The sequence below is a fragment of the Hemitrygon akajei genome, chromosome 4, assembly GCF_048418815.1.
Source record: "Hemitrygon akajei chromosome 4, sHemAka1.3, whole genome shotgun sequence".
NCBI lineage: Eukaryota > Metazoa > Chordata > Chondrichthyes > Myliobatiformes > Dasyatidae > Hemitrygon > Hemitrygon akajei.
Genome location: NC_133127.1, coordinates 202185029 through 202211888, shown reverse-complemented (window position 1 = coordinate 202211888; position 26860 = coordinate 202185029). Strand labels below are relative to the sequence as shown.

General features: G+C 47.3%; 1 protein-coding gene across 1 annotated transcript in view; it reads left to right on the top strand.

Annotated features, from left to right (window-relative positions):
• The window catches only part of LOC140727143 (protocadherin-16-like), a 465713-nt gene extending 439122 nt beyond the window's left edge, over positions 1-26591 (top strand). The window contains exons 19-21 of the mRNA XM_073044457.1: positions 3960-4237; positions 10572-10713; positions 19323-26591. Of these exons, the coding sequence (XP_072900558.1) occupies positions 3960-4237; positions 10572-10713; positions 19323-21847 (2945 nt within the window). The 3' untranslated portion in view covers positions 21848-26591. The remainder of the gene's footprint in view (positions 1-3959; positions 4238-10571; positions 10714-19322) is intronic.
• The last annotated feature ends 269 nt before the right edge of the window (positions 26592-26860 follow it).

The window sequence follows — 26860 nt, the reverse complement described above, 5'->3', positions numbered from 1 at the left end:
TACCCCTGCCATGCCCAAATCAGAAATCAGAATGCTGCTGAATTAACTCAGTCACAACACTTATCAGTCCATTTCCGACACCTCCCTCCCCTTTCTTGATCTTTCTGTCTCCATCTCTGGAGACGGCTTATCTACTGATATCTACTATAAGCCTACAGACTCTCACAGCTACCTGGATTATTCCTCTTCCCACCCTGTCTCTTGCAAAAATGCCATCCCCTTCTCACAATTCCTCCGTCTCCGCCGCATCTGCTCTCAGGATGAGTCTTTTCATTCCAGGACAAAGGAGATGTCTTCCTTTTTTAATTCCATGTACCATTCCCATTCTGATATGTCTATCCATGGCCTCCTCTACTGTCAAAATGAATCCAAACTCAGGTTGGAGGAACAACACCTTATATACCGGCTGGGTAGCCTCCAACCTGATGGCATGAACATTGACTTCGCTAACTTCAGTTAATGCCCCTCCTCCTCTTCTTACCCCATCCCTGACATATTTAGTAGTTTGGCTTTTTTTCTCTCTCTCTGCCCATCACTCTGCCTGTTCTCCATCTCCCTCTGGTGCTTCCTCCCCTCCTCCTTTCTTTCTCCCGAGGCCTCCCGTCCCATGATTCTTTCCCTTCTCCAGCTCTGTATCACTTTCGCCAATCACCTTTCCAGCTCTTAGCTTCATCCCACCCCCTCTGGTCTTCTCCTATCATTTCGCATTTCCCCCTCCCCCCACTACTTTCAAATCTCTTACTATCTTTCCTTTCAGTTAGTCCTGACGAAGGGTCTTGGCCTGAGACGTCAACAGTGCTTCTCCTTATAAATGCTGCCTGGCCTGCTGTGTTCCACCAGCATTTTGTGTGTATTGTTACTTATCAGTCTTTTCAAGAGCAGTTCTGACAAAAGGTCATGTTCCAATCCTATAGAGCTTTTCAAGGAAGTTAACGAGGAAGTGGATGAAGGCAAGGAAGTGGTATCTGCATGGACTTTAGCAAAGCATTTGACAAGGTCCCACATGGGAGTTTAGTCAAAAGGGTCTGTCACTCAGTGTTCAAGATGAGGTAGTAAATTGGATTAGACATTGGCTTTGTGGGAGAAGTCAGAGAATGACAGTAGATGATTGTTTCTCTGACTGGAGTTCTGTGACTAGTGGCATGCCACAGGGATCAGTGTTGAGTCCATTGTTGTGGGACATCTATTTCAATGATCTGGATGATATTGTGATTAACTGCATCATCAAATTTGCAGATAACATCAAGATTGGAGGTGTAGTGGACTGTGAGGAAAGCTACGTCTTCTTGCCAGTGAACAGTTAGGTGATGACGAGTGTGGTAAAACAAAGGGATCGGGAAATACAGGTCCATAATTTCTTGAAAGTGGCGTTACAGGTAGATAGGATCATAAAGAAACATTTTGGCACATTGGACTTCATAAATCAAAGTACTGAATACAAGAGATAGAATGCTATGTTGAAGTTGTATAAGACATTGGTGAGGCCTAAATTGGAGTATTGTGTGCAGTTTTGGTCACCTACATACAGGAAAGAATTAAATAAGGCTGAAAGAGTAAGATAAAATTTTCAAGGATGGTGCCAAGTCTGGAGGACCTGAGTTGAAAGAGTGAATAGGTTATAGAACTCTATGCCTTGGAACATAGAAGATTGAGAAGAGATTTGATGGAGGTACATAAAATTATGAGGGGTACAGATAGCGTAAATGCAAGCAGGTTTTTTTTTTCCACTGAGATTTAGTAGGACTACAACCAGAGGTCTTGGATTAAAGGTGAAAGGTGAAGTTTAATGGGAACATGAGGGAATATTCTTCATTCAGAGGGTCATGAGAATGTGGAAAAAGTTGCCAGTACATATGGTGCATGCAAGCTCAATTTCAATGTTTAAGCAAAGTTTGGATAGGTACATGAATGGCAGGCATATGGAGGGTTATGGTCCCAGTACAGCTCAATGAGAGTAGCAAATTTAAATTGTTTCAGGATGAACTAGATGGGCTTAAGGGCCTGTTCCTCTGCTGTTCTTTTCTATGGCTCCATGACTGGAAGAGACAAAGTCCCCTCCAGACAAGCAGGGAAGTCTGTGTGATGAAACTCCAGCACTGACCCTCCCAGTGCACAGTCCCAACTTCCAATAAAAGTTGCAGAAACAAACTTTGGTAAGCCAGCAGCCATGTCACTGTTGCAGCCCGAACACAGACTCCACAAAACTCGGCAAATCAGCCTTCCTATAACCATATAACAATTACAGCACGGAAACAGGCCATCTCGGCCCTTCTAGTCTGTGCCGAACACTTACTTTCACCTAGTCCCACTGACCCGCACTCAGCCCATAACCCTCCATTCCTTTCCTGTCCATATACCTATCCAATTTTACTTTAAATGACAATACCGAACCTGCCTCTACCACTTCTACTGGAAGCTCATTCCACACAGCTACCACCCTCTGAGTAAAGAAATTCCCCCTCGTGTTACCCCTAAACTTTTGCCCCCTAACTCTCATCTCATGTCCTCTTGTTTGAATCTCCCCTACTCTCAATGGAAAAAGCCTATCCACATCAACTCTATCTATCCCCCTCATAATTTTAAATACCTCTATCAAGTCCCCCCTCAACCTTCTACACTCCAAAGAATAAAGACCTAACTTGTTCAACCTTTCTCTGTAACTTAAAACTGTCTCTATTTTGTTGACATCTTTCCTATAATTCGGTGACCAGAACTGTACACAATACTCCAAATTCGGCCTTACCAATGCCTTGTACAATTTTAACATCACATACCAACTCCTAAACTCAATGCTCTGATTTATAAAGGCCAGCGTTCCAAAAGCTTTCTTCACCACCCTATCCACACTCGATCCTCTGAGAAGAAAACTGTTGCAGTTCTCTGCCAAAGTTAAAACACCTCTGTTTTACACCCTCCTCATCCTCATTGCTGTTCTTCAGGGTTTGCCCACACACTGACGTCTATCCCAGTGTGTGACCCTCCCTCAGTACTGCCCGTCCCACAGAGCACCCTCCATTAATTGTCAGTCTTGAACATGTGGATTGTGACCAAGCCCTGATCACTGGTCTTAATCAGCCTCTCTCCTGGTAGCCACAGGATGGTGTGGGACTGACCTTCAGGCCAGAAGCCCCAAATTCTGGGGTTTAGACCCTGGTTGGCACAAGAAGTTCCAATATCTTTGGCAGCACTGACCAATCCTTGCTCGGAGTGGGTAATGACTGGGTGCTGGGAGGTGCTCCTGTGACTGATCATAAGACACAGAAGCAGAATTATACCATGCCACCCATTGAGTCTGTTCCGCCACTCGATCATGGCTGATTTATTATCTTTCTCAACCCCATTCCACTGCCTTCTCCCAGATACCTTTCACGCCTGACTAATCAAGAGCCTATCATACTTTGCTTTAAATATACACAATGCCTTAGTCTCCACAATCGTCTGTGGCAATGAATTCCACAGATTCAGCATTCTCTGGCCAAAGAAATTCCTCCTCATCTCTGTTCTAGATGGATGTTCCTCTATTCTGAGGCTATGCTTTCTGGTCCTAGATTACCCCCATCCTCTGCATGTCCATTCCATCTAGAACTTTCAATATGCAATTAAAAAAATTAATCTCATTGAAACCTAAACTCCAGAACCATCAAACACTCCTCATACATTCGTTCCTGGGATCATTCTCATGAACCTGCTCTGGACTCTCTCCCTCTCCAGAACCATCAAACACTCCTCATACATTCGTTCCTGGGATCATTCTCATGAACCTGCTCTGGACCCTCTCCCTCTCCAGAACCATCAAACACTCCTCATACATTCGTTCCTGGCATCATTCTCATGAACCTGCTTTGGACCCTCTCCAATGCCAGCACATCCTTTCTTAAATAAAGGGCACAATTACTCCAAAGCTCAGTCCGACCAATGATTTATAATGCCTCACTGACACGTCCATGCTTTGGCCACAGATACTGCGATTGGCTCAGAGATCACCAAGGTGACAGGCAACGATGTGGACTCAGGCCCAATGCTCACCTACAGTCTGGCAACTGAAAGCCAAGTGTTCAGCATCAGTCGTTACCATGGAATCATCTCCCTGGCAGCGGAGCTGGACTTCGAGCAGCGCACATGGTACCTGTTGACAGTTCACTCCTCTGACTCCAAACACAGCACTGAGGCAAACATCACCATCCGCGTTGAAGATGTCAATGACAACCCTCCTGTCTTTGTGCAGGATTTGTACCAGGTAAGCACACAGGATCCGACACGTGCATACATTCACATGAAGGCACACAACCACTCAGTTCTTGTAGTAGCCACACCTCTGCATCACTTCATTTTAGCTTCATTGGCCAGTCTGAACATTTTGCATTCAAATAACCTTAGTTTTTTTTAATTCTTGTTACATCCTTTGTTTGCAGTGCTAATGAAGGTCTTGGCCTGAAACGTTGAGGGACTATTGAGGGACCTGGAGAATAGTCCCCTTCTTCCACCTGTGTAACTTCACTGGACAAATATCCTCTCAAAATGCTGCTGTGATATTCTCTCTAATAAAACATAAAATTTTACCTCTTGTCACACCCACCTCTATCATGCCTGTAGTCCTGTACCCCAGAACTTTGAGGTGCCAGTCCTGCCCCTCTCTCAACTATGTTTTTGTAATGTGCCCTGAGTTCATCTGCCGTATGTGTTGGGTTTCCTGCATTCAAATAAATGCAGTGTGTCCTATTAGAATTCCTCACTCCCTGCACTGCCCCTGCCTACCCTGTCTGATTTTTGTATTTCCTCATCCTTTTCATCTACAATAACACCAAAAGCTGGAGGAACTCAGCAAATCAGGCAGCATCTATGGAGGGGAATAAACTGCTGACCCTTCATCAGGGCACGTTCTGCCTCTGAGAGGGAAAGGTCAGAGGCAGTGGTTTGAGCAGGGGTCAGGGTAGGGTAAAGGCTTAGAGGGGTAAGAGGAGAGGGGAGAGTTGGGGTGTACAGGGAAAGTGGAACGGGAGGAAGATGGGAGTGGGGAACAAGGGGTGGAGGGAAGTCTGAGAGACCTGGGGTTGGTGGGGATAGTGTTGAGAGAAGAGGAGCAGCAGGACTCACAAACAGTGAAAAATGTCTCAGCTTGTAGGTGGTTGGGACTGAGGCCAGACCTAGAGCTGGACAATGCCGACAGTTTGTTCCCCTCCATAAATGCTACCTCACCTGAGTTCCTCCAGTATTTTGTGTGTGTTGCTCTGGATTTCCAGCATCTGCAGTCTCTTCTGTTTATCATCTACCACACTGCTGCTTTGGATATCACCCCAACAGACAATTATCAACCCACCCAGGTCACACTGGTTAGTTTTCCCACTCTTGTGGGAGAGGTTAAGAAACTGCAAGGATGAAAAAATCCATTTTGGGAATCATATATATGCCTTTAAATAGCATCTAGGATGTGACGTTGAGATTACCAAGGGAGCTGGAAAAGGCACGTAATAAGGGTAATGACACAATTGTAATGGAGGACTTCAATATGCAAGAGCATTGGAGAAAACAGTTTGGTGTCGGATCACAAGAGAGGGAATTTGTTGAATTGATGTGAATAGAGAATTGGTTGGCAAACAGGAAGCAAAGAGTGGGAATAAACGGAACCTTTACAGATTTGCAGGCGGTGACTAGTGGGGTACCGCAAGGCTCACTGCTGGGACCTCAGTTGTTTACAATATATATTAATGATTTAACGAGGGAATTAAATGCAGCATCTCCAAGTTTGCGGATAACACGAGCTAGGTGGCGGTGTTAGCTGTGAGGAGGATACTAAGAGGATGCAGGGTGACTTGGATAGGTTAGGCGAGTGGGCAAATTCATGGCAGATGCAATTTAATGTGGATAAATGTGAGGTTATCCACTTTGGTTGCAAGAACAGGAAAACAGATTATTATCTGAACGGTGGCCAATTAGGAAAAGGGGAGGTGCAATGAGACCTGGGTGTCATTGTACACCAATCATTGAAAGTGGGCATGCAGGTACAGAAGGCAGTGAAAAATGCAAATGGTATGTTGGCATTCATAGCAAGAGGATTCGAGTATGGGAGCAGGGAGGTTCTACTGCAGTTGTACAAGGCCTTGGTAAGACCACAGCTGGAGTATTGTGTGCAATTTTGGTCCCCTAATCTGAGGAAAGACATTCTTGCCATAGAGGGAGTACAAAGAAGGTTCACCAGATTGACTCCTGGGATGGCAGGACTTTCATACGAAGAAAAACTGGATCGACTAGGCTTATACTTGCTGGAATTTAGAAGATTGAGGGGGGATCTTATTGAAACATATAAAATTCTAAAGGGATTGGACAGGCTAGATGCAGGAAGATTGTTTCCGATGTTGGGGGAGTCCAGAACGAGGGGTCACAGTTTAAGGATAAAGGGGAAGCCTTTTAGGACCGAGATGAGGAAAAACTTGTCACACAGAGAGTGGTGAATCTGTGGAATTCTCTGCCACAGGAAACAGTTGAGGCCAGTTCATTGGCTATATTTAAGAGGGAGTTAGATATGGCCCTTGTGGCTAAAGGGATCAGGAGGTATGGAGAGAAAGCAGGTACAGGGATCTGAGTTGGATGATCAGCCATGATCATACTGAATGGCGGTGCAGGCTCAAAGGGCCGAATGGCCTACTCCTGCACCTATTTTCTATGTTTCTATGTTTCTATGAATGCCTACGAGATAGCTACAAGACGCAGCTTGTGCTTGAGCCTACTAGGGGAAAGGCCATCTTAGGGGAAAGGTGTTGTGTAATAACCTATTTCTTATTAATCAGCTTAACGTAAAGGGACCCTTAGGAGCCAGTGATGATGATATGATTGAATTCATACTGCAGTTTGAGAGGGAGAAGCATAAGTCACGTGTATCAGTAACACAATGGAATAAAGGGAATTACAGAGGCATGAGAGAGGAGCTCGCCCAGGTGGATTGGAGGAGGATACTGGCGGGGATGATGGCAGAACAGAGGTGGCTGAAGTTTCTGGGGATAGTTCACAAGGTGCAAGATAGATATGTCCTAGAGCAGAAGTTCTCAAATGTCAGGGGTAGGCAACTGTGGCTGACAAGGGAAGTTAAGGACTGCATAAAAGCCAAGGAAAGGGCTTATACTGTAATCAATCAAAAGTGTGTGGGAAGTGGGATGATTGGAAAGCTTTTAAAATTCAAACAAAAGGCAACTAAAAAAAGCAATTAGAAGGGAAAAGATGAAATATGAGGGCAAACTAGCCAGTAATATAAAGCAGGATACTAAAAGCTTTTCAGTTATATAAAGAGTAAAAGGGAGGTGAGAGTTGATATTGGACCACTAGAAAATGATGCTAATGAGGTAGTAATGGGGGACAAAGACATGGCAGATAAACTTAATGAGAACATTGCATCTGTCTTCATTGTGGAAGACAGTAGCAGTGTGCCAGAGGTCTGTAAGCGTCAGGAAGCAGGAGTGAGTGCCACGGTAATTACAAAGGAAAAAGTGCAAGGCAAACTGAAAGGTCTTAAGGTGACTAAGTCAACTGGACCAGATGGACTACATCCCAGAGCCCTGAGATAGGTTGCTGAAGAGATAACAGATGCACTTCGCATGATCCTTCAAGAATCAGTTGATTTTGGTATGGTCCCAGAGGACTGGAGAATCGTAAATGTCGCTCCACCCTTTGAGAAGGGAAGAAGACAAAAGAGAGGAAATTATAGGCCAGTTAACCTAACCTTAGTTGTTGGGAAAGTGCTGGAATCTATTATTAAGGATGAGCTTTTGGGGTACTTGGACACCAATGATAAAAATAAGTCAAAGTCAGCATGTCTTCTTGAAGAGAAATCTTGCCTGACAAATCTGTTAAGAGTTCTTCAGGGAAGGAACAAGCAGGGTGCACAAAGGGGAACCAGTGGATGTCATTTACTTGGATTTTCAGAAGGCATTTGATAAGATGCCTCACATGAGGCAGCTCAACAAAATAATATCCTATGATGTTACAGGAAAGATACTGGCATGGGTAGAGGAATGGCTGACAGGCAAGAGGCAGTGACTGGGAATAAAGGGGGCCTTTTCTGGTTGGTTGCCAGTACCTAGTGGTGTTCTTCAGGGGTCAGTATTGGGATCACTACTTTTCACATTGTTTGTCAGTGATTTAGACAATGGGTTTGTGGCAAAGTTTGCAGATGATAGAAAGATAGGTGGAGGGGTAGATAGTGCTGAGAAGGCAATTTGATTGCAGAAGGACTTGAGACAAATTGGAAAAATGGATAAAAAAGTGGCAGATAGAACAGTGTTGGGAAGTGCACGGTAATACATTTTGGTAAAGGGAATAATGCAGACTATTACCTAAATGGGGAGAAATGCAAACATCAGTGGTGCAAAGAGACTTTGGAGTCCTCGTGCAAGACTCCCAGAAGGTTAATTCACAGGTTGAGTCTGCAGTAAAGAAGGCAAATGCAATGCTCGCATTTATTTCAAGGGGAATAAAATATAAAAACAAGCAAATAAATGCTGAGGCTTTATAAGACACTGGTCAGGCCACACTTGGAGTATTGTCAACTGTATTGGGCCCCCATATCTCAGAAAGGATGTGTTGTCATTGGAAAGTGTCCAGAGGAGGTTCATGAGGATGATTCCAGGAATGAAGGGGTTAACATGTGAGGAGCGGTTGGCAGCTTTTGGCCTGTACTCACTAGAATTTAGAAGAATGCGTGGGGATTTCATTGAAACCTGACTGATGAAAGGACTGAATAAGGTGGACTTGGTGAGGATGTTCCCTCTGATGAGGGTATCCAGAACTAGAGGGTGCACCCTCAAAATTGAGGGGTGACCTTTTAGAATAGGAGACATTTTTTTAGCTAAAGTGTGGTGAATCTGTGGAATGCTCTGCTACAGATTACAATGGAGGCCTAGTCCATGGATATATTTAAAGCGGTAGTTAATAGATTCCTGATTGGTCAAGGCATCAACGGATATGGTGAAAGGCCTGGTGTACAGGGTTGAATAGGGATCAGCTATGATGAAATGGCGGAGTGGACTTGATGGACTGAATGGCCTAATTCTGCACCTATGTCTTATGATCTTACAGATGCTGTTTGCTTTTGAATTCAGGGACAGCCTGTCACTGTTGTAGCTCACGTCTGCCTCAGAAGAAATCCTTACCATCCAACCTGTACCCTCCCTCCTGCAGCAGTTTGGCATCTCCTTAATGCAAAAGATTTAGACTGGTCAGATTCTGCTAGATGAACATAACAGATGCTAAAAACCCAGAGCAGTACACACAAAATGCTGCAGGAACTCAGGAGGTCAGCCAGCATCTCTGGAAAGCAGTCAACATTTTGGGCCAAAACACTTCATCAGGTCAGGAATAGAGGGATATGGAGAAACTCAGCAGGTCAGGCAGCATCTATGAAAATGAATAAAGGCTGAGACCCTTTGTCAGTCCCTAGGGTCAGATGGGATATACCCCCAGGTTACTGCAGGAAATTAGCAAAGAGATTGCTGCACCTTTGGTGATGATCTTTCTGTTCTCACTAACCACAGGAGTAGTAGCAGGGTGGCAAATATTATTCCTTTGTTCAAGAAACATAATAGGTAAGAACATAGAATACAAACAGTACAATACAGTACAGGCCTTCGGCCCACAGTGTTGTGCTAGCCTTTTAACCAAGATCAATCCAACCTTCCATTTTGCTTTAATCCATGTGTCTATCTAAGAATTTTTTAAATGTCCCTGATGTATCTGCTATTACCATCTTCCCTGGCAGGGTGTTCCACGTACTCACCACTCTCTGTGTAGTGAAAAAAAACTACCACAGGCATCCCCCTATACTTTCCTCCAATCACCTTAAAAGTATGCCCCCTTGTAATAACCATTTCCACCCTGGGAAAAAGTCTCTGGCTGTTCATTCAATCTATGCCTCTTAATCATTTTGTACAGCTCTATCAAGTCACCTCTCATCCTCCTTCGCTCCAAAGAGAAAAGCCCTAGCTTGCTTAACCTATCCCCATAAGACATGCTCTCTAATCCAGGCAGCATCCCGGTAAATCTCCTCTGCATCCTCTTTGAAGCTTCCACATCCTTCCTGTAATGAGGTGACCAGAACTGAGCACAATATTCCAAGTGTGGTCCACGCAGGGTTTTAAAGAGCTTCAGCATTATCTCTCAGCCACGGCTTTTCTCTTGGAGCAACAGTTAAGGTGATTGGAGAAAATTTTAGGGGAGATGTCAGAGGAAGGTGTTTTTTTTTTACAGAGTGGTAAGTATAGGGAGTGCACCACCAGGGCTGATAGTGGAGGCAGACACATTAGGGACATTTAAGGCACATGGATGAAAGAGTCTGTAAGAGTGAGGGGTAAGATTGTGCAAGATGGTTTATGTAGATTGACACAACATCATGGGCTGAAGGGCCTGTACTGTGCTGTACTGTTCTCTGTACAGTGGAGCTGATACTGGGACACTCAGGCATGTACTGGGGACAGAGAGAACAACCACAAGAGTACTAGATCATCACTGTATTCTGTCGTTCCTCGTTGTTGACATCCAGGCTCTGCTGCTTTGTCTGAAAGTCAGGTGTTTAACTCTTTTGGCAGGTGTCGATATCAGAGTTCACTCCTCCTGGCACCAGCATCATAACAGTCACTGCAACAGACAGGGACTCCGGAACAAACGGACAGATCCTCTACTATCTGATGACCTTGGAGACTGGGCTGTTTAACATTGACCCTCACAATGGTGAGTGATCCAGCAAAGGGCCAGAGAGACGTATCCCTGAGTTGGGGAAGCATTGGGCAGGGGAGCTGGTCCTGGGGAAGGGTTTGGTGAAGTGAGATTGAGTTCTATAAGGGGATCTAAGAAAAGATGTGCTGGCATTGGAGAGAGACCAGAGGTGGTTCACAAAAATGAGTCTGGGAATGTAAGGGTTAACGCACGAGGAGCGTTTCATGGCTCTGGACCTGTACCCACGGGAGTTTAGAAGAATAAGGGGGGTTCTCATTAAAACCTATTGAATGTTGGAAGGCATAGATAGAGTGGATGTAAAGAGGATGTTTCCTAAGGTGGAAGCCTCTTGGACGCAAGGGCACAGTTTTAGGAAAGAGTAACATCCATTAACAACAGAGATGAGAAGGAATTTCTTTAGCCAGAGAGTAGTGAATCTGTGGAATTTGTTGGCACATACAGCTGTGGTAGTCATAGTGAAGGGTGGTAGTAGGGACAAGCTCCCACTGCTAAACAAATGCTCTTCATGGCGTGCATCTCAAACAGCCTCTGACAACCAAGTCCAATTCCTGGCCTTCACGTGTGGCATTGTTCTTATGCCCGGCAGAGCTGTTTTCACTGACAGGAGAAGGGGCAAAGGCGGGCCACTGGTGCCTTAAAACCAGTTGCTCTGGACAGATGGGGCTCGTTAACCATGGATGGTAGCTCATCTAGGAGAGGGAAAACTCTGATTTCAAACCTCCGCTGCCTTGCAGCTATACCCGCTCACGGGAAAGGCTTTGGGAGTAAACCCTGAGGAAAAATCCGGAGTTGGAGTCCCGAAGGCGGCTGACTGCTGTACCCAGCATCGGCACGGCAACTCCTGCGATGCTGCTGGCACCAAACTGTATCGACTTTTGTCGTTCCTTTGGACCTTTCATCAGCATGGGGGGGGGGGGGGGTCCCACTGCATGGACAACAGACGGATCTCCATATCAACTCTGTCCTGGCTTGCACCCTGGAGAATCCACTCCCGGTGACTACCAGAGGCGCAGTACCCATGGTCAACCACGACTGACAGAGGCCCACACATAGCTGTGGAGGCCAAGTCAGTGAGTATATAATTAAGGTGGAGGTTGATAGGTTCTTGGTTAATCAGGGCATCAAAGGTTACAGGGGGAAGGTGGGAGAATGGAAATGAAAGGGATAATAACTCAGCCATGATGAAATGGTGGAGCAGACTCAATGGGCCAAATGGCCTAATTCTGCTCCTAGCTCTTATGGTCTTACACGAATCATAGAATCACAGAATCCAACAGTGATCCAACCCAGAAACAGGCCCTTTGCCCAACATGTCCAGAATGGCCATCAATAGCAATATACACTGATGCCATTTACATGCACGCTCTGACTGGTGATTCACATGTTGTCAAAATATTCCTTCAAAGTCTTCAGTGCGTTCCAGATTCCATACTGCCCTTCCCTGGGAGAAATACTCATCTTCAGCATCAAAATCAAAATGCTGGAGGAACTCAGCAGGTCAGGCATCATCCATGGAGAAGAGTAAACAGTCAATGTTTCAGGCCGAGACCCTTCATCAGGACTCTAAGGAATATTACATAGAGGAACATTCTTCATCTGATCCCCTCAAAACATCTTACCTCTCACTCTAAACCCATACACTCCTCTACAACAGGGAAAAGTTTCTACTGATGACCCTCATCGTTTTGTATTCCTCAAACTGGAACCCTCTGCCTCAATTCCAGGGAAAGCAAACTCACTTGTCCTGGTACCTTCTCATCCCTGAAATACTCCTCCAACACTGGTGCACCCAAAGGCTGTGTACCTAATCCATATTCTACTTACATTACACTTCTGATTGTGTGACTGAGCACTGCTCCCATGTCATTTTTGTTTACTGACAACATCACTGTTGTAGATCATAGAAGCAGAATTAGGCCATTCAGCCAATCAGTCCTGCTCTGCCATTCCATCATGGCTGATCCCAGATCCCACTCAACCCCATTCACCTACCTTCTTACCATAACCTTTAATGCCCGATCAGGAAATAACAATTATCACTTTAACTATTCCTACTGTCTTGGCCTTCACCACAGTCTGTGGCAGAGCATTCCACAGATTCACTACTCTCTGGCTTAAAAAAATTCCTCCTTACCTCTGTTCTAAAAGGTCACTCCTCAGTTTTGAGGCTGTGCCCTCTGGTTCTGGATACCCCCACCATAAGAAACATTCTCTCCACATCCACCCTATCTAATCCTTCCAACATTCTGTAGGTTTCAATGAGAACTCCTAGCATTCTTCAAAGTTCCAGGCCCAAAGCTGCCAAATGCTCCTCATATGTTAACCTCTTCATTCCCAGAATCATCCTCATGAACCTCCTCTGGAGTCTCTCCAAAGACAACACATCCTTTCTGAGATATGGTTCCAAAACTGTTGACAATATTCCATCTGCGGCCTGACTAGTGTCTTATACAGCAAACACAGTATTCAAAGTGTTATACCACAATGCACAGAGTAAAAGAAATAACATGGATGATCTTGTTGCACTATTACAGATTGTCAGGTATGATGTTGTGGCCATCTCTGAATCATGGCTGAAGTTGGTGGCATAGCTCAGCTGGTAAAGAATGGCATCAAATCAGTAGAAAGATGTGATATAGGATCAGAAGATGTTGAATCCTTGTGAGTTGAGTTAAGAAACTGCAAGAGTAAAAGGACTCTGATGGCAGTTATATTCAGGCCTCCCAACAGTAGCTGGGTTGTGGACCACAGATTACAAGGCAAAATAGAAAAGGTTTGTCAAAAGGCCAATATTATGGTGGTCATGGGAAATTTCAACATGCAGGTCGATTGGGAAAATCAGGTTGGTAATGGATTTCAAGACAGTGAGTTTGTTGAATGCCTAAGAGGTAGCTTTTTAGAGCAGTTTGTTGTTGAGCCTGCTAGGGGGTCAGCTATATTGGATTGGGTGTTAAGTAAAGAATGAGAGGCAATTAGGGAGCTTAAGGTAAAAAAAAAACCCTCAGGAGTCAGTGATTACAATATGATTGAGTTCTACTTAAATTTGATAGGAAGGAAGTAAAGTTTGATGTAGCAGTATTTCAGTGGAGTAAAGGAAATTACAGTGGTATGAGAGAGAAGTTGGCCAAAGTAAATTGGAAGGAGATGCTAGCAGGGATCACAGCAGAGCAACAATGCCTTGAGTTTCTGGGAAAAATGAGGAAGGCACAGGATGGATGCATACCAAAAAGGAAGAAATACTCAAATAGCAAAATAGTACAACCATGGCTAACAAGGGAAATCAAAGCTAATGTAAAAGCAAAACAGAGGGAATACAACAAACAAAAATAAGCAGGAAGATAGAGGATTGGGGAGCTTTTAAAAACCTACAGAGAGCTACTAAAAGGATCATTCAAGGGAAAAGATATTAAAGGAAAACAATATTAAGGTGGATAGTAAAAGCATTTTCAGACATGTAAAAAATAAAAGAGAGATGCGACTGGATATAGGACTGCTAGGAAATGAGGCAGGATAAATAATAATGGGGGCCAAGGAGATGGCTGATGAACTAATGAGTATTTTGCATCAGTCTTCACTTTGGAAGACACTACCAGTGTGCCAGATATTGAAGGGTGTGAAGGAAGAGATTCCACAGAGTGCAGTTGCTATTACAAGGGAGAAGGTGCTCAAAAAGCTGTAAGACCTAAAAGTATATAAGTCATCCAGACCAGATGAACTGCACCCCAGAGTTCAGAAAGAGTAGTGTTAGAGACTGTGGCAGCATTAGCAATGACCTTTCAAAAATCTTTGGACTCTAGTATGGTGCCAGAGGACTGGAAAATTGCAAATGTCACTCCACTTTTTAAGAAAGGAGGAAGGCAGCAGAAAGGTTAAGTCAATTGTTAAGGATGATTTGATGGAGTACTTGGTGGCACAGGGCAAGATAGGACAAAGTCAGCATGGTTTCCTTAAGGGAAAATCTTGTCTGACGAACCTGTTGGAATTCTTTGAGGAGATTATACATAAGATAGATAAGAGGGATGCAGTGGATATTGTACGTTTAGAATTTCAGAAGGCCTTTGACAAGGTGCCACACATGAGGCAGCTTAAGAGTCCATGGAATTACAGGAAAGTTACTGGCATGATTAGAAAATTGGCTGATTGGAAGAAGGCAGCGAGTGGGAATAAACAGTTCCTTTTTCTGGTTGGCTGCCAACAACCAGTGGTGTTCTGCAGGGGTCGGTGTTGGGACCGTTTCTTTCCATGCTGTATGTCAACAACTTAGATGATGGAATAGATGGCTTTGTTGCCAAATTTTCAGATGATACGAAGATTGATGGAGGGACAGGTAATGTTCAAGAAACAGGTAGGCTGCAAGAGGACTAAGACAGATTAGGAGACTGGGCAAGAAAGTGGCAAATGAAATACAATGTTGGAAAATGCATAGCCTTGCACTTTGGTAGTAGAAATAAATGTGCAGACAATTTTCTAAATGGGAAGAAAATCTTCAAATCTGAGATGCAAAGGGACTTGAGGGTCTTATGTAGAACATCTTGAAAGTTAACTTGCAGGTTGAGTCAGTGGTGAGGAATGCAAATGCAATGTTAGCATTCATTTTAGAGGTCTAGAATAGAAGAGCAGGGATGTGATGCTGAGGCTTTATAAGGCACTGGTGAGGCCTCACCTTGAGTATTGTGAACAGCTTTGGCCTCCTATCTAAGAAAAGATGTGTTGGCATTGGAGAGGGTTCAGAGGAGGTTCACAAGAATGATTCCAGGAATGAAAGGGTTATCATAAGAGGAACATTTGATGGCTGTGGGTCTGTAATCACTGGAATTTAGAAGGATGAGGGGGGATCCCATTGAAACCTTTCACAAGTTGAAAAGCCTAGATAGAGCAGATATGGAAAGGATGTCTCCCATAGTGGGAGAGTCTAGGACAAGAGGGCAGAGCCTCAGGATAGAAGGGCATCCATTTTAAACAGAGATGCGAAGTAATGTCTTTAGGTAGAGGGTGGTGAATTTGTGGAATTTGTTGCCACATGCAGCTATGGAGGCCAGGTCACTGGGTGCATTTAAGGCAGAGCTTGATGGGTTCTTGATTGGACATGGCATCAAAGGTTATACTGTATTTTTGGAGGGCGTACCTTATGAGAATAAGCCTTTTCTCCTTGGAGCGACGGAGGATGAGAGGTGACCTGATAGAGGTGTATGGGATGATAAGAGGCATTGATCATGTGGATAAGCAGAGGCTTTTTCCCATGGCTAACACAAGGGGGCATAGTTTTAAAGTATGTGGATATAGGTATCGCGTTCATGTCAGGGGTAAGCTTTTAACACAGAGAATGATGGGTGTGTGGAATAGTCTGCCGGCGGCGGTGGTAGAAGCAGATACAAGAGGGTCTTTTAAGAGCCTCTTAGATAGGTACATAGAGCTTAGAAAAATAGTGGATTATGCGCTAGGAAATTCCAGGCAGTTTCTAGAGTAGGTTAAATGGTCGGCACAATATTGTGGGCCAAAGGGACTTTAATGTGCTGTAATATTTTATGTTCTATGTTATGGGGAGAAGTGGGGAGTGGGCAGAGGAAGGGGAAAAAAGAATCAGCCATGATTGAATAGCGGAGCAGACTCAATGGGCCAAATGGCCTAATTCTGCTCCTATGTCTTATGGTCTTATAAAGCCTCAGCATTGTCTCCTTGGCCTTATATTCTATTCCCCTTGAGATGAATGGCAACATTGCATTTGCCTTTTTTTACCACAAATTCAACCCGTAAATTAACCTTCTGGGAGTTTTGCACGAGGACTCCAAAGTCCCTTTGCACGTCTGATGTTTGAATGTTCTCCCCATTTAGATAATAGTCCACACTATTGTTCATTTTACCAAAATGCATTGTCATATATTTCCCAACACTGTATTCCACCTGCCAGGTTTTTGCCCATTCTTCCAATTTGCCTGAGTCCTGCTGCAATCGCATTGCTTCCTCAGCACTACCTATCTTCATATCATCCACAAACTTTGCCACAAAGTCTTCAATTCCATTATCCAAACCATTGACAAACAACGTGAAAGGTAGCGGTCCCAATACTGACCCCTGCAGAACACCACTAGTCACTTGCAGCCAACCAGAAAAGACCCCCTTTGTTCCCACTCACTGCCTCCTACCTATCAGCAATTCTTCTATCCCACAGGTAGGAGGCAGTGAGTGGGAACAAAGGGGGTCTTTTCTGGTTGGCTGCAAGTGACTAGTGGTGTTCTGCAGGGGCCAGTATTGGGGGCTGTAATGCCATGGGATTTTATCTTATTAGGCAGCCTCACATGTGGCACCTTATCAAATGTCTTTTAAAAATACAAGTAAATGACATCCACTGCCACCCCTTTGTCCTCCCTGCTTGTTACTTCCTTGAAGAACTCTAACAGATTTGTCAGGCAAGATTTACTTTCACAGACACCTTGCTGACTTTGACTTATTTTATCATTAGTCTCCAAGTACCCCAAAACCTCATCCTTAATAATGGACTCCAACACTTTCCCAACCATGGGGAGGGAGAAAAGGATCACCCATGAGTGAATGGCAGAGCAGACTCCAGGGGCCAATTGGCTTAATTCTGCTCTTGTGTCTTATTGTTTTTTCTTGCCTTTTATGCTGTCCTTAACTTCTTTTGTCAGCCATGGTTGCCATTTGTGAACAACTTGTTCTGTGGGATATATCCATCCTGCACCTTGTGAGCTATACCAAGCCACTTCAGCCATGTCTGCTCTGCCGTTCTCTCCACCAGTATCTTCCTCCAATCCACCAGGGAAGCCCTTCGCTCTTGGAAACACCAATGCCCTTGAACTGAAAATCCTACAAAAAGTAGAGGATATGCCCCAGTCCATCATGGATAAAACCCTCCTGCCTACTGAGCACATCCACACAAGCATTGTTGCAGGCAAGCAGCATCCCTATCAGGGACCCTCACCACTCAGAACACGCTCTCTTCTCGCTGCTGCCACCAGGAACAAGGGACAGCAGCCTCAGGACCCACACCACAAGGTTCAGGACAGTTATTATGCCTCAACCCTTGAATGAAAGGGGGTAACTTCACTTGTTCTATCACTGAACTGTTTCCACAACCTATGGACTCACTCTTCATCTATTGTTCTTGCTACTTACTGCTCATTAATTTGTTTTTTTTATTTATTTAGGTTTTTTTCCCTTTTTGCATTTACACAGTTTGTTGACTTTTGCACACTTATTATATGCCCAGTTGGTGCAGTTTGTCATTGATTTATTAACGTGATTTAATCTATTGAGTATGCCAGCAAGAAAATTAATCTAAAGATTGCATAGGATGACATAAATGGAGCTTGGTAATAAACTTCCTTTGAACTTTGACCTCTGAAATCCATCCCACACATCGTTCTAGTCAATCACTTCTACAAACTCTACTGCTCATCTCATATCCCTGAAATACACAGTCCTACACAATGTCCTGGAGAATTCCTCTCAAATGTCTACCAAAACAAAATGCTCTTCCTATTATGAAACAATCAAAACAGCACACAGTAATTCACATCCCAAAGACACAGAGTAACACAACACACGATACTCCAATCTCAGAGACAGAGTAACACAACACACAATACTCCAATCTCAGAGACAGAGTAACACGACACACAATACTCCAATCTCAGAAACAGAGTAACACGACACACAATACTCCAATCTAAGAAACAGAGTAACACGACACACAGTACTGCAATCTCAGACACACAGAGATATCTGACACACAATACTCCAATCTCAGAGACACAGAGATATCTGACACACAATACTTCAATCTCAGAGACACAGAGATATCTGACACACAATACTCCAATCTCAGACACAGAGTAATACGACACACAGTACTCCAGGTCTCAGGGAGATAGAGTAATCCAGCTTGGGTATAGGTCCTTTGGCTCATCTTCAGTGATGATCATTGCATCCTAATTGGCCACATGTGTAGTATGATAAGGTTGGAGAGTGGCAAATGTTAGTCATTTGTTCAATGGAAGTAATTTGAAGTAATTGGAATATCTGTGACTTCTATGTTTAAAGAAGGTGCAAATGAGATTTAGATGGATGTTTCCTGAATTAGACAGTATGTATTATGAGAATATGTCAAGTGAGCTAGGGTTTTTCTCTTTGGCATGAAGGAAGATGAGGGGTGACGTGATAGAGGTGGACTGAATTATGAGAGGCATAGTTGAAGTGGACAGCCAGAGACTTTTTCCCAGGTCAAAAATGGCTAATACCAGTGGATATAATTTTAAAGGGAAAGTATAGGGGGTTGATAATGTAGATCTTTTACACAGAGAGTGGTGGGTGCATGGAATGTGCTACCAGGGGTGATCATAGGGGCAGATACATTAGGGACAAGCAACAGATCTGTGGATAATAGGGTTGGGAGTGGTCTACCTCTGTTCGTTATGCAGATAACAGTGCAGGCAAAGGGCTGTTCTAACACGGCAGGTGACCCAGGAGTGTGGGTTTAGGGAGGGTTGGGAATGGGGAGAAGCAGGTTATGCACCCGGGGTGGGGTGGAGTAGGGCTGGGGAAAACACAGCTGTACTGCTGACTGGGACTCTGGTATGTTTCAGGGACGCTGTTCACGGTGCGGGAGTTGAACCTCCAAGTGTCCGAGGCCATGGAATTGGTGGTTGAAGCCCGGGACCGCGGCCTTCCTGCCCTCTCCTCGCGCAGCACGGTGCGGGTCCAGTTTCTGGATGTGAATGACCACTGGCCGACCTTCAGCCTGCCTGAGTACCGTACGCAGGTGTCCGAGGACCTACAGCCAGGCAGCACCGTCCTCACCTTTGAGGCCACCGACTTGGATCCGTGGCTGGATAACAGCGGCCTGGATTATACCATCGTCAGCGGCAACACGGCCAACGTGTTCCAGGTGCACAGCTGGCTCCGGCTGCAAGACAACTGCTGGCGGACGCTGGGCAGCATCATGCTGGCCGAACCGCTGGACTTCGAGACGGCGTCCGCCTACAACCTGACCATCGCCGCCTCGGATCGCGGGGTGCCCCGCCGCAGCCGTACCGCCTCCGCCCTCATCAGCGTCAGCGATGTCAACGACAACCCGCCCGTCTTCAGCCGTGCTCGCTACCAGCTGACTGTAAGCGAGGCGGCGGCCGTGGGCACCGAGATTGGCCGGGTTTTGGCCACTGACGCCGACTCGGGCACCGTCATCCGCTATTCCATCAGCTCGGGAGACAGCGGTGGACACTTCACAGTGGGTGAGCGGAGCGGGGCCGTGCGCCTGGCCCGGCCGTTGGACCGGGAACTGCAAGCGCACCACCATCTCATCCTTCAGGCCAGCGACGGCCCAGGTCACGGCGTCCACTTCGCCCTGGTCCCACTCTCTGTGCAGGTAACCGACGTCAATGACAACCGGCCACGGTTCCCGGTTCGCCGGCTGAGCGCCAGCGTGCGAGAGAACATGCCGGCCCACTCACTGGTCACTACGCTCCGTGCTACTGACCTGGACTCTGGTGGTTTCGGAGAGCTGCGATACTCGCTGGTGGCGCGGGCGGGGGCAGAGTCCTTCACCTTGGACCCGCTCTCCGGGGAACTACGCACCAGGCGGCCCTTCGACTTCGAGCGGCTTCACTCGCTGGATGTTCTTGCGCAGGCGGTGGACCCGGGTAACGCCTCGGCCACCGTCACGGTTCAGGTGCTGATCACCGGCGAGGACGAGTATGATCCAGTATTCAGCCAACCCGCCTACAGCTTCGCCGTGCCGGAGGACGCGCCGCGAGGATGCAGCATCGGCCGGGTTCTGGCTACTGACGAGGACCACGGCCCAGACGGCCTAGTGCTCTACTCGCTGCTGACGCCATCACCCTATTTCACGGTGAATGGCAGCACCGGGGAGGTATTACTGAAGGTAGACGGCCGGAGGCGGCCAGGCAGTCGGGCCCGGAGGGAGGCGCGTGCCCTCACCCTGACCATCCAGGCGCGGGGTCCGCTGGCCGGCTCCCGCTCCGCTCACACCCAGGCCACCGTGGACATCAGCCACACTTCGCTCGGGCTGCCGGCCGAAGTGAGCCCACTGCTGGTGGGCGCACTGGCCGCCTCGCTGGCCATCGGCGGGATGCTGGCGGTCATCGGCCTGACACTGGTCATCCTGCGGGCAAGGAGGAAGCGGAGACGCGCCGAAGGTGGCTTCCGGGAGAAAGCGCTGGAGAAGCTGGCGGCCGAGGGGACCCTGCCCGCCAGCGAGCACATCTACCACCAGGCGCTGCCTGGCTACCCTTCTGCGCCGGCCGCCCTCGGGCCACCCTACAGCCGTGGCGACTCCGTTGACCCATCGCACTCGAGCGGCCGCGGTTCGGCGGAGGCGGCCGAGGACGACGAGATCCGCATGATTAACGAGTACCCGCGGCTGGGAAGCGTGTCCGCCCGCGGCCCCGATTCCGGCATCCAGCAGGACGCTGACCGTCTGTCAGACGTCTCCACTGAGCCGGCTGCCGACTGGCTGAAGCAGAAGAAAGGGCCCTCCGTGTTGTTGCCGGGGTCGGTGCCGCAGCCGGCGTTCCGGGATCACGCTGGGGGCTTCCCGGTGGGCGGAGTGGGGCTCGGGTCCTGTCACGCCAAGGACTGCGTCTTCGCTGAAGATGGGCGCCCTTTGGCTCAGGGATCGCTGACGGCCATCGTAGCCAGCGATGAGGAGCTGAGGGGCAGCTACAATTGGGACTATCTCCTCAACTGGTGCCCGCAGTTTCAGCCGCTCGCCAGCGTCTTCACTGAGATCGCCCGCCTCAAGGACGAGAGCGCCCCCCGCAAACAGCTACCGGCCAAACCCAAGGTAGATCCCAAGCCTTGCATCGACCCTCCGCCACTTATCACTTCAGTGGCCCACCCGAATGCTATGTCTGTGCCCCCTCGGCTGGCAGTGGGAAGGAAACAGATGCCAGCCATGCGCCGCTCGCCCATCACTAGCGACGCCTCCATCGCCTCGGCGGCCATGTCCCCGAGCTTTTCTCCCTCACTCTCCCCTCTGGCTGCACGGTCCCCGGCCGTTTCCCCCTTCGACGTCTCGCAAGGACCGCCGGCCTCGGTCATCAGCACTGAACACTCCCTTGACACTGCCGAGGAGGCTGAGCTGCACATCTGACTCTGCCTTGGCCCCTGTCACACACCAGTCACTAGGGTGGACAGCGAGACAACATTAGTATTTCTCAAAACTGGGGATATAGCAGGAATGTCATTCCAGGAAACAAATCCAGAACAAATCTCCATGGATCTGTTGAAAATTTGTTAATAGTTCAACGACAAGTCAAAATTGGACACAAGCTAATCCTGAAACTGGGTGACCAGCAGAGAGAAAGAAAGTGTCAAGATAATGTGAATGGTGGCCTTGAATCAAAGGAGGTGGGGTTTTTGAATGTGTGATGGGATGGTGCAAAGGGAGCTTCACTGTGTCTGACCCCGGGAGTGTGTGATGGGACAGTGTAGAGGGAGTTTCACTCTGTGATTGACCCCGAGAGTGTGTGATGGGACAGTGTAGAGGGAGCATCACTCTGTATCTGACCCCAAGAGTATGTGATGGAATTGTGTGTGTATTTGGTGGGGGGGGGGGGGAAGTTTCACTCTGTATCTGATGGGATGGTGTAGAGGGAGCATCAGTCTGTGTCTGACACCAGGAGTGTGTGATGAGACCATTTGGAGAGAGATTCACTCTGTGTCTGACCCTGGGAGTGTGTGATGGGACGGTGTAGAGGGAAGTTCACTCTGTGTCTGACCCTGACCCTGGCAGTGTGTGATGGGACCATGTGGGGGGAGCTTCATTCCGTGTCACAACCCCAGGAATGTGTGAAGGGACGGTGTGGAAGGAGCTTCAGTGTGTGTCTGACCCATGGGAGTGCATGATGGGACAGTGTAGAGGGAACTTCACTCTGTGTCTGACTTTGGGAGTCTGTGATGGGTCAGTGCAGAGGGAAGTTTGCTCTGAGTCTGGGATGGTGTGGAGGGAGCTTCACTCTCTGTCTCATCCCGGCAGTGTGTGAAGGGATGGTGTCTGGGGGGCTTCATTCTGTGTCTGACCCTGGGAATGTGTGATGGGACCATGTGAAGGGAGAGTCAGTCTGTGTTTGACCCCAGGACAGTGTAGAAGGAGCTTCACTTTGTGTGTGGATTTGATGTGCCTGTTCTTGATGAGACAGCACAAACTACTTTATATAAGTTGGATCGAGGTAGAGAAGTTAGAGAAAGTCAGACAATGTTGGCAGAGTTTGGGGATGTGGACGGTACAAGGAGCACTCCAAGTTAATGTCTTGAGGTCATTCTCACCAAATGACCTTGATGGTGGAGTGCAGTTAATACTGGTTGGGGTCAGAGTTTCCTTTATTTTGGGATTAGAGTGATTTGCCACTCTGAATCGCTCCAATTTATGTGTGAAAGGGAAATTTATTTTTCAGTTGAACATTATTAATGTGTAATTGGCTAGCATTTTCCTATTGATGGAGGAGACAGATGACCTTCTTGTCATGTTCTATTTGAATCCTCACCTCTTAAGCTCCCACCTCAACCTACGCTAGACTGACGCAATCACTTTGCTGTAAGAGGAGGTTTATGTTTGGTGAGATTGTGAACTCTGTCTGGAGTTCCGATTCCTGAACATTTGTCGGGGCCACAGACACTGGCCAGGCTGGGAAAACAGTGGTGCTGTGAGACTGGCTTGTTATGTGGCCGTCAGTAATAGCAGGACCTCAATGTGAAACAATGTGATTGTATTTATGGGCAATCAGGGCAGCAGCGATGTGTATGTCCATCGGTGATGTGGTGTTCATGTGGTAGAAACCTGTCCAGGAACCGGAACCAGAGGTGGAGTGTCTGGGGCAGTAATGTGGCATTTACTGCACACTGCCCAGGGTCCAGACAAGGCCAGAGGTCGCTTCGGGACAACCTGAGGTCGATATTGAGTCAGTTTCTATCATTAAGGATGTAAACTCTCACTTTGCTATAGTTCTGGTTAACTTGGTCATTTTGTGTAAATAGTTGCCTGTAAACTGATGGAGGACAAGAACCCCTGGGATATCGGTGCCTTGGCCAATCAGTTATTTGTTCAATATTTTATTGTTTCTAAATGCTGCATGACGATTGGTGAGACAATGGCATTTCCATAACAACCACCTATTCCCTGGGGTCAACAACAGGAGAGGTGAGGAGATGGTCAGAGACAAATCACAGACTGCGGTCAGGAGGGACATTCATTGAGTGACTGGACACAGTCCACTGTGCAGCAGCCCCAGCAGGCACTGCCCAGTAATAGCCACCCCTCGCTGGAAGACTGATCACACATACTGACCCTCACTGGGGGATGGGTCCCTCACACATACTGACCCTCACTGGGGGATGGGTCCCTCACACATACTGACCTTCACTGAGTGACGGTCCCACACACACACACTGACCCTCACTGCGGTTGGGTCCCACACACACACTGACCCTCACTGGGGGACAGTCCCACACACACACTGACCCTCTCTGTGGTTGGGTCCCACACACACACTGACCCTCACTGGGGGACAGTCCCACACACACACTGACCCTCTCTGTGGTTGGGTCCCACACACACACTGACCCTCACTGGGGGACAGTCCCACACACACACTGACCCTCTCTGTGGTTGGGTCCCACACACACACTGACCCTCATGGGGGACAGTCCCACACACACACTGACCCTCTCTGTGGTCGGGTCCCACACACACACTGACCCTCACTGGGGGACAGTCCCACACACACACTGACCCTCTCTGCGGTTGGGTCCCACACACACACTGACCCTCACTGGGGGACAGTCCCACACACACACTGACCCTCTCTGTGGTTGGGTCCCACACACACACTGACCCTCACTGTGGTTGGGTCCCACACACACACTGACCCTCACTGGGGGACAGTCCCACACACACACTGACCCTCACTGGGGGACAGTCCCACACACACACTGACCCTCACTGCGGTTGGGTCCCACACACACACTGACCCTCACTGTGGTTGGGTCCCACACACACACTGACCCTCACTGGGGGACAGTCCCACACACACACTGACCCTCACTGCGGTTGGGTCCCACACACACACTGACCCTCACTGGGGGACAGTCCCACACACACACTGACCCTCTCTGTGGTTGGGTCCCACACACACACTGACCCTCACTGGGGGATGGTCCCCCACACACACACACACTCTGACCTTCACAGGGGGACGGTCCCATGCACACACACTGACCCTCACAGCGGTTGGGTCCCACACATTATATTGACCCTTACTGGGGGATGGTCCCACACACACACACACACACACACACACTCACTCACTCATTGGGGATGGTCCCACACACACTCTGACCCTCACTGTGGTTGGGTCCCACACACAGTGCTACAGATATCTGCCTGTAGTATTAGGTTTCCTTTAGTACCATTGGTTTTGTGTAAGTTGATAAATTTCCTTGTGTAATCCATATCTGTGTATTAATGTTAGAGCACATTACCAGAATTCTAGGGGCATTAATCAGGGGCAGGTACCGAAGATTATTACTCCTTTTTCTACTCCAGGGGGCACTGTTCTCCAGCCTGGGCCAGAATCCCTGGATATTCTTCTCACTAGTAACACATGGGTTAATGGACAGTGCTTGAAAGCAGGAACCCTGGCAGATACCCTCCTCACTGTGATACCAGAGGTCGCTGGTCAGTGATGGGGAGTAGGACCCTTGGCTGAATCCTGCTCACTGTGAACCTGGTCACTAGTCAGTGATGGGGAACTCTGACTGATCTCCTCCCCTTCCCTGGGTGATATGTTTGTGTATAGATCTCACCTGGGTCATGTGGGTAATGTGCACTGAACACTGGGAACCTGTGGCAAGTGACGATGGTTATTCTCTGCTTTGTGAGCACAGAAACAGGTAGTGCAGCATGATCCTCTACTATGCAAGAGCATGGTATCACACACGGAAATGATTTCCTCAGCCCCGTGTCGAGTAGTGTGGTGAGAGTTACTTGTGGCCACTCCACTGGCAAACCACTGCTGAGTCTGAGAGAGTCATAGAAAACTACAGTGCAGAAACAAGCCAAACTGTGAATCCAAATGTATCTTAAAAATCAAACCCGCATCTATCAGTGGTGCTGGCAGTTCATTTCACACTTTGAGTGAAGAAGTTCCCCATGTTCCCTTTAAACATTTCACCTTTCACCTTCTCACCAAACCTCATTGGAAAAACCTTGCTTGCATTTACCCAATCTATATCCTTCATAATTTTGTACACCTCTATCAAATCTCCCCTCATTCTCCTACGCCCCAAGGAATAAAACCTTAACCTCTGCAACCTTTCCCTGTAACTCAGATCCACAAGCACCACAAATTTTCTCTGCACTCTTTCAAACGATATCTTTCTTGTAGCTAGGTGACCAGAATTCTAATGCACTCTTTCAAGCTCATTGATATCTTCATGATATATACAATAACAGCTCCCCAGAATTCCCACCTGACACCAATGGAGACGTGGAGGCAGCTCTAACCCCCAGTGGGGGTGGGACTAACCTTAGTGAAGGTGGGCCTAATGCCAGTGGAGGCAAGGGTATCAATCCTGTGGAAGAATGATGAAGTGCACAGGTTTACTTGGCGAATGGTTCAACAGGAAGCAGAAGATTCAATGGCAATATTTATTTTTACACTCTGTAATATAAGAGCTGTGTTTTGTATTCTGATGTAATAGACGTGCATGACTCTGTAACGGAGATGGCGGCTGCACAGGGGCCAGTTCCAAGGACCCGGCTTTTGGTCAGTACCTACACTGGCTCTGGTCAGCTGTTATGAGCAGAATTTTCATTAAATCCACCAATTTGTACAAAAGCTTTTCCTGTATGTTTCAGTTTTTGGTGATAGGTACACCTGCTTCATCACATCTGATATAAATCTGTCCTGCATTAGCCAGAAATTTCCCATAGTAACTATCACTGGGTTGGTGAGAGGCTCCAGACTGTAGGACAATCCAGGACTCTGTGTTAAGTAAACCCCTTTCATAAGGACCAAAAGACATAGGAGCAGAATCAGGCTATTCAGGCCATCAAGTCTGCTCTGCCATTCCATCATGGCTGATTTACTATCCCTCTCAACCCCAT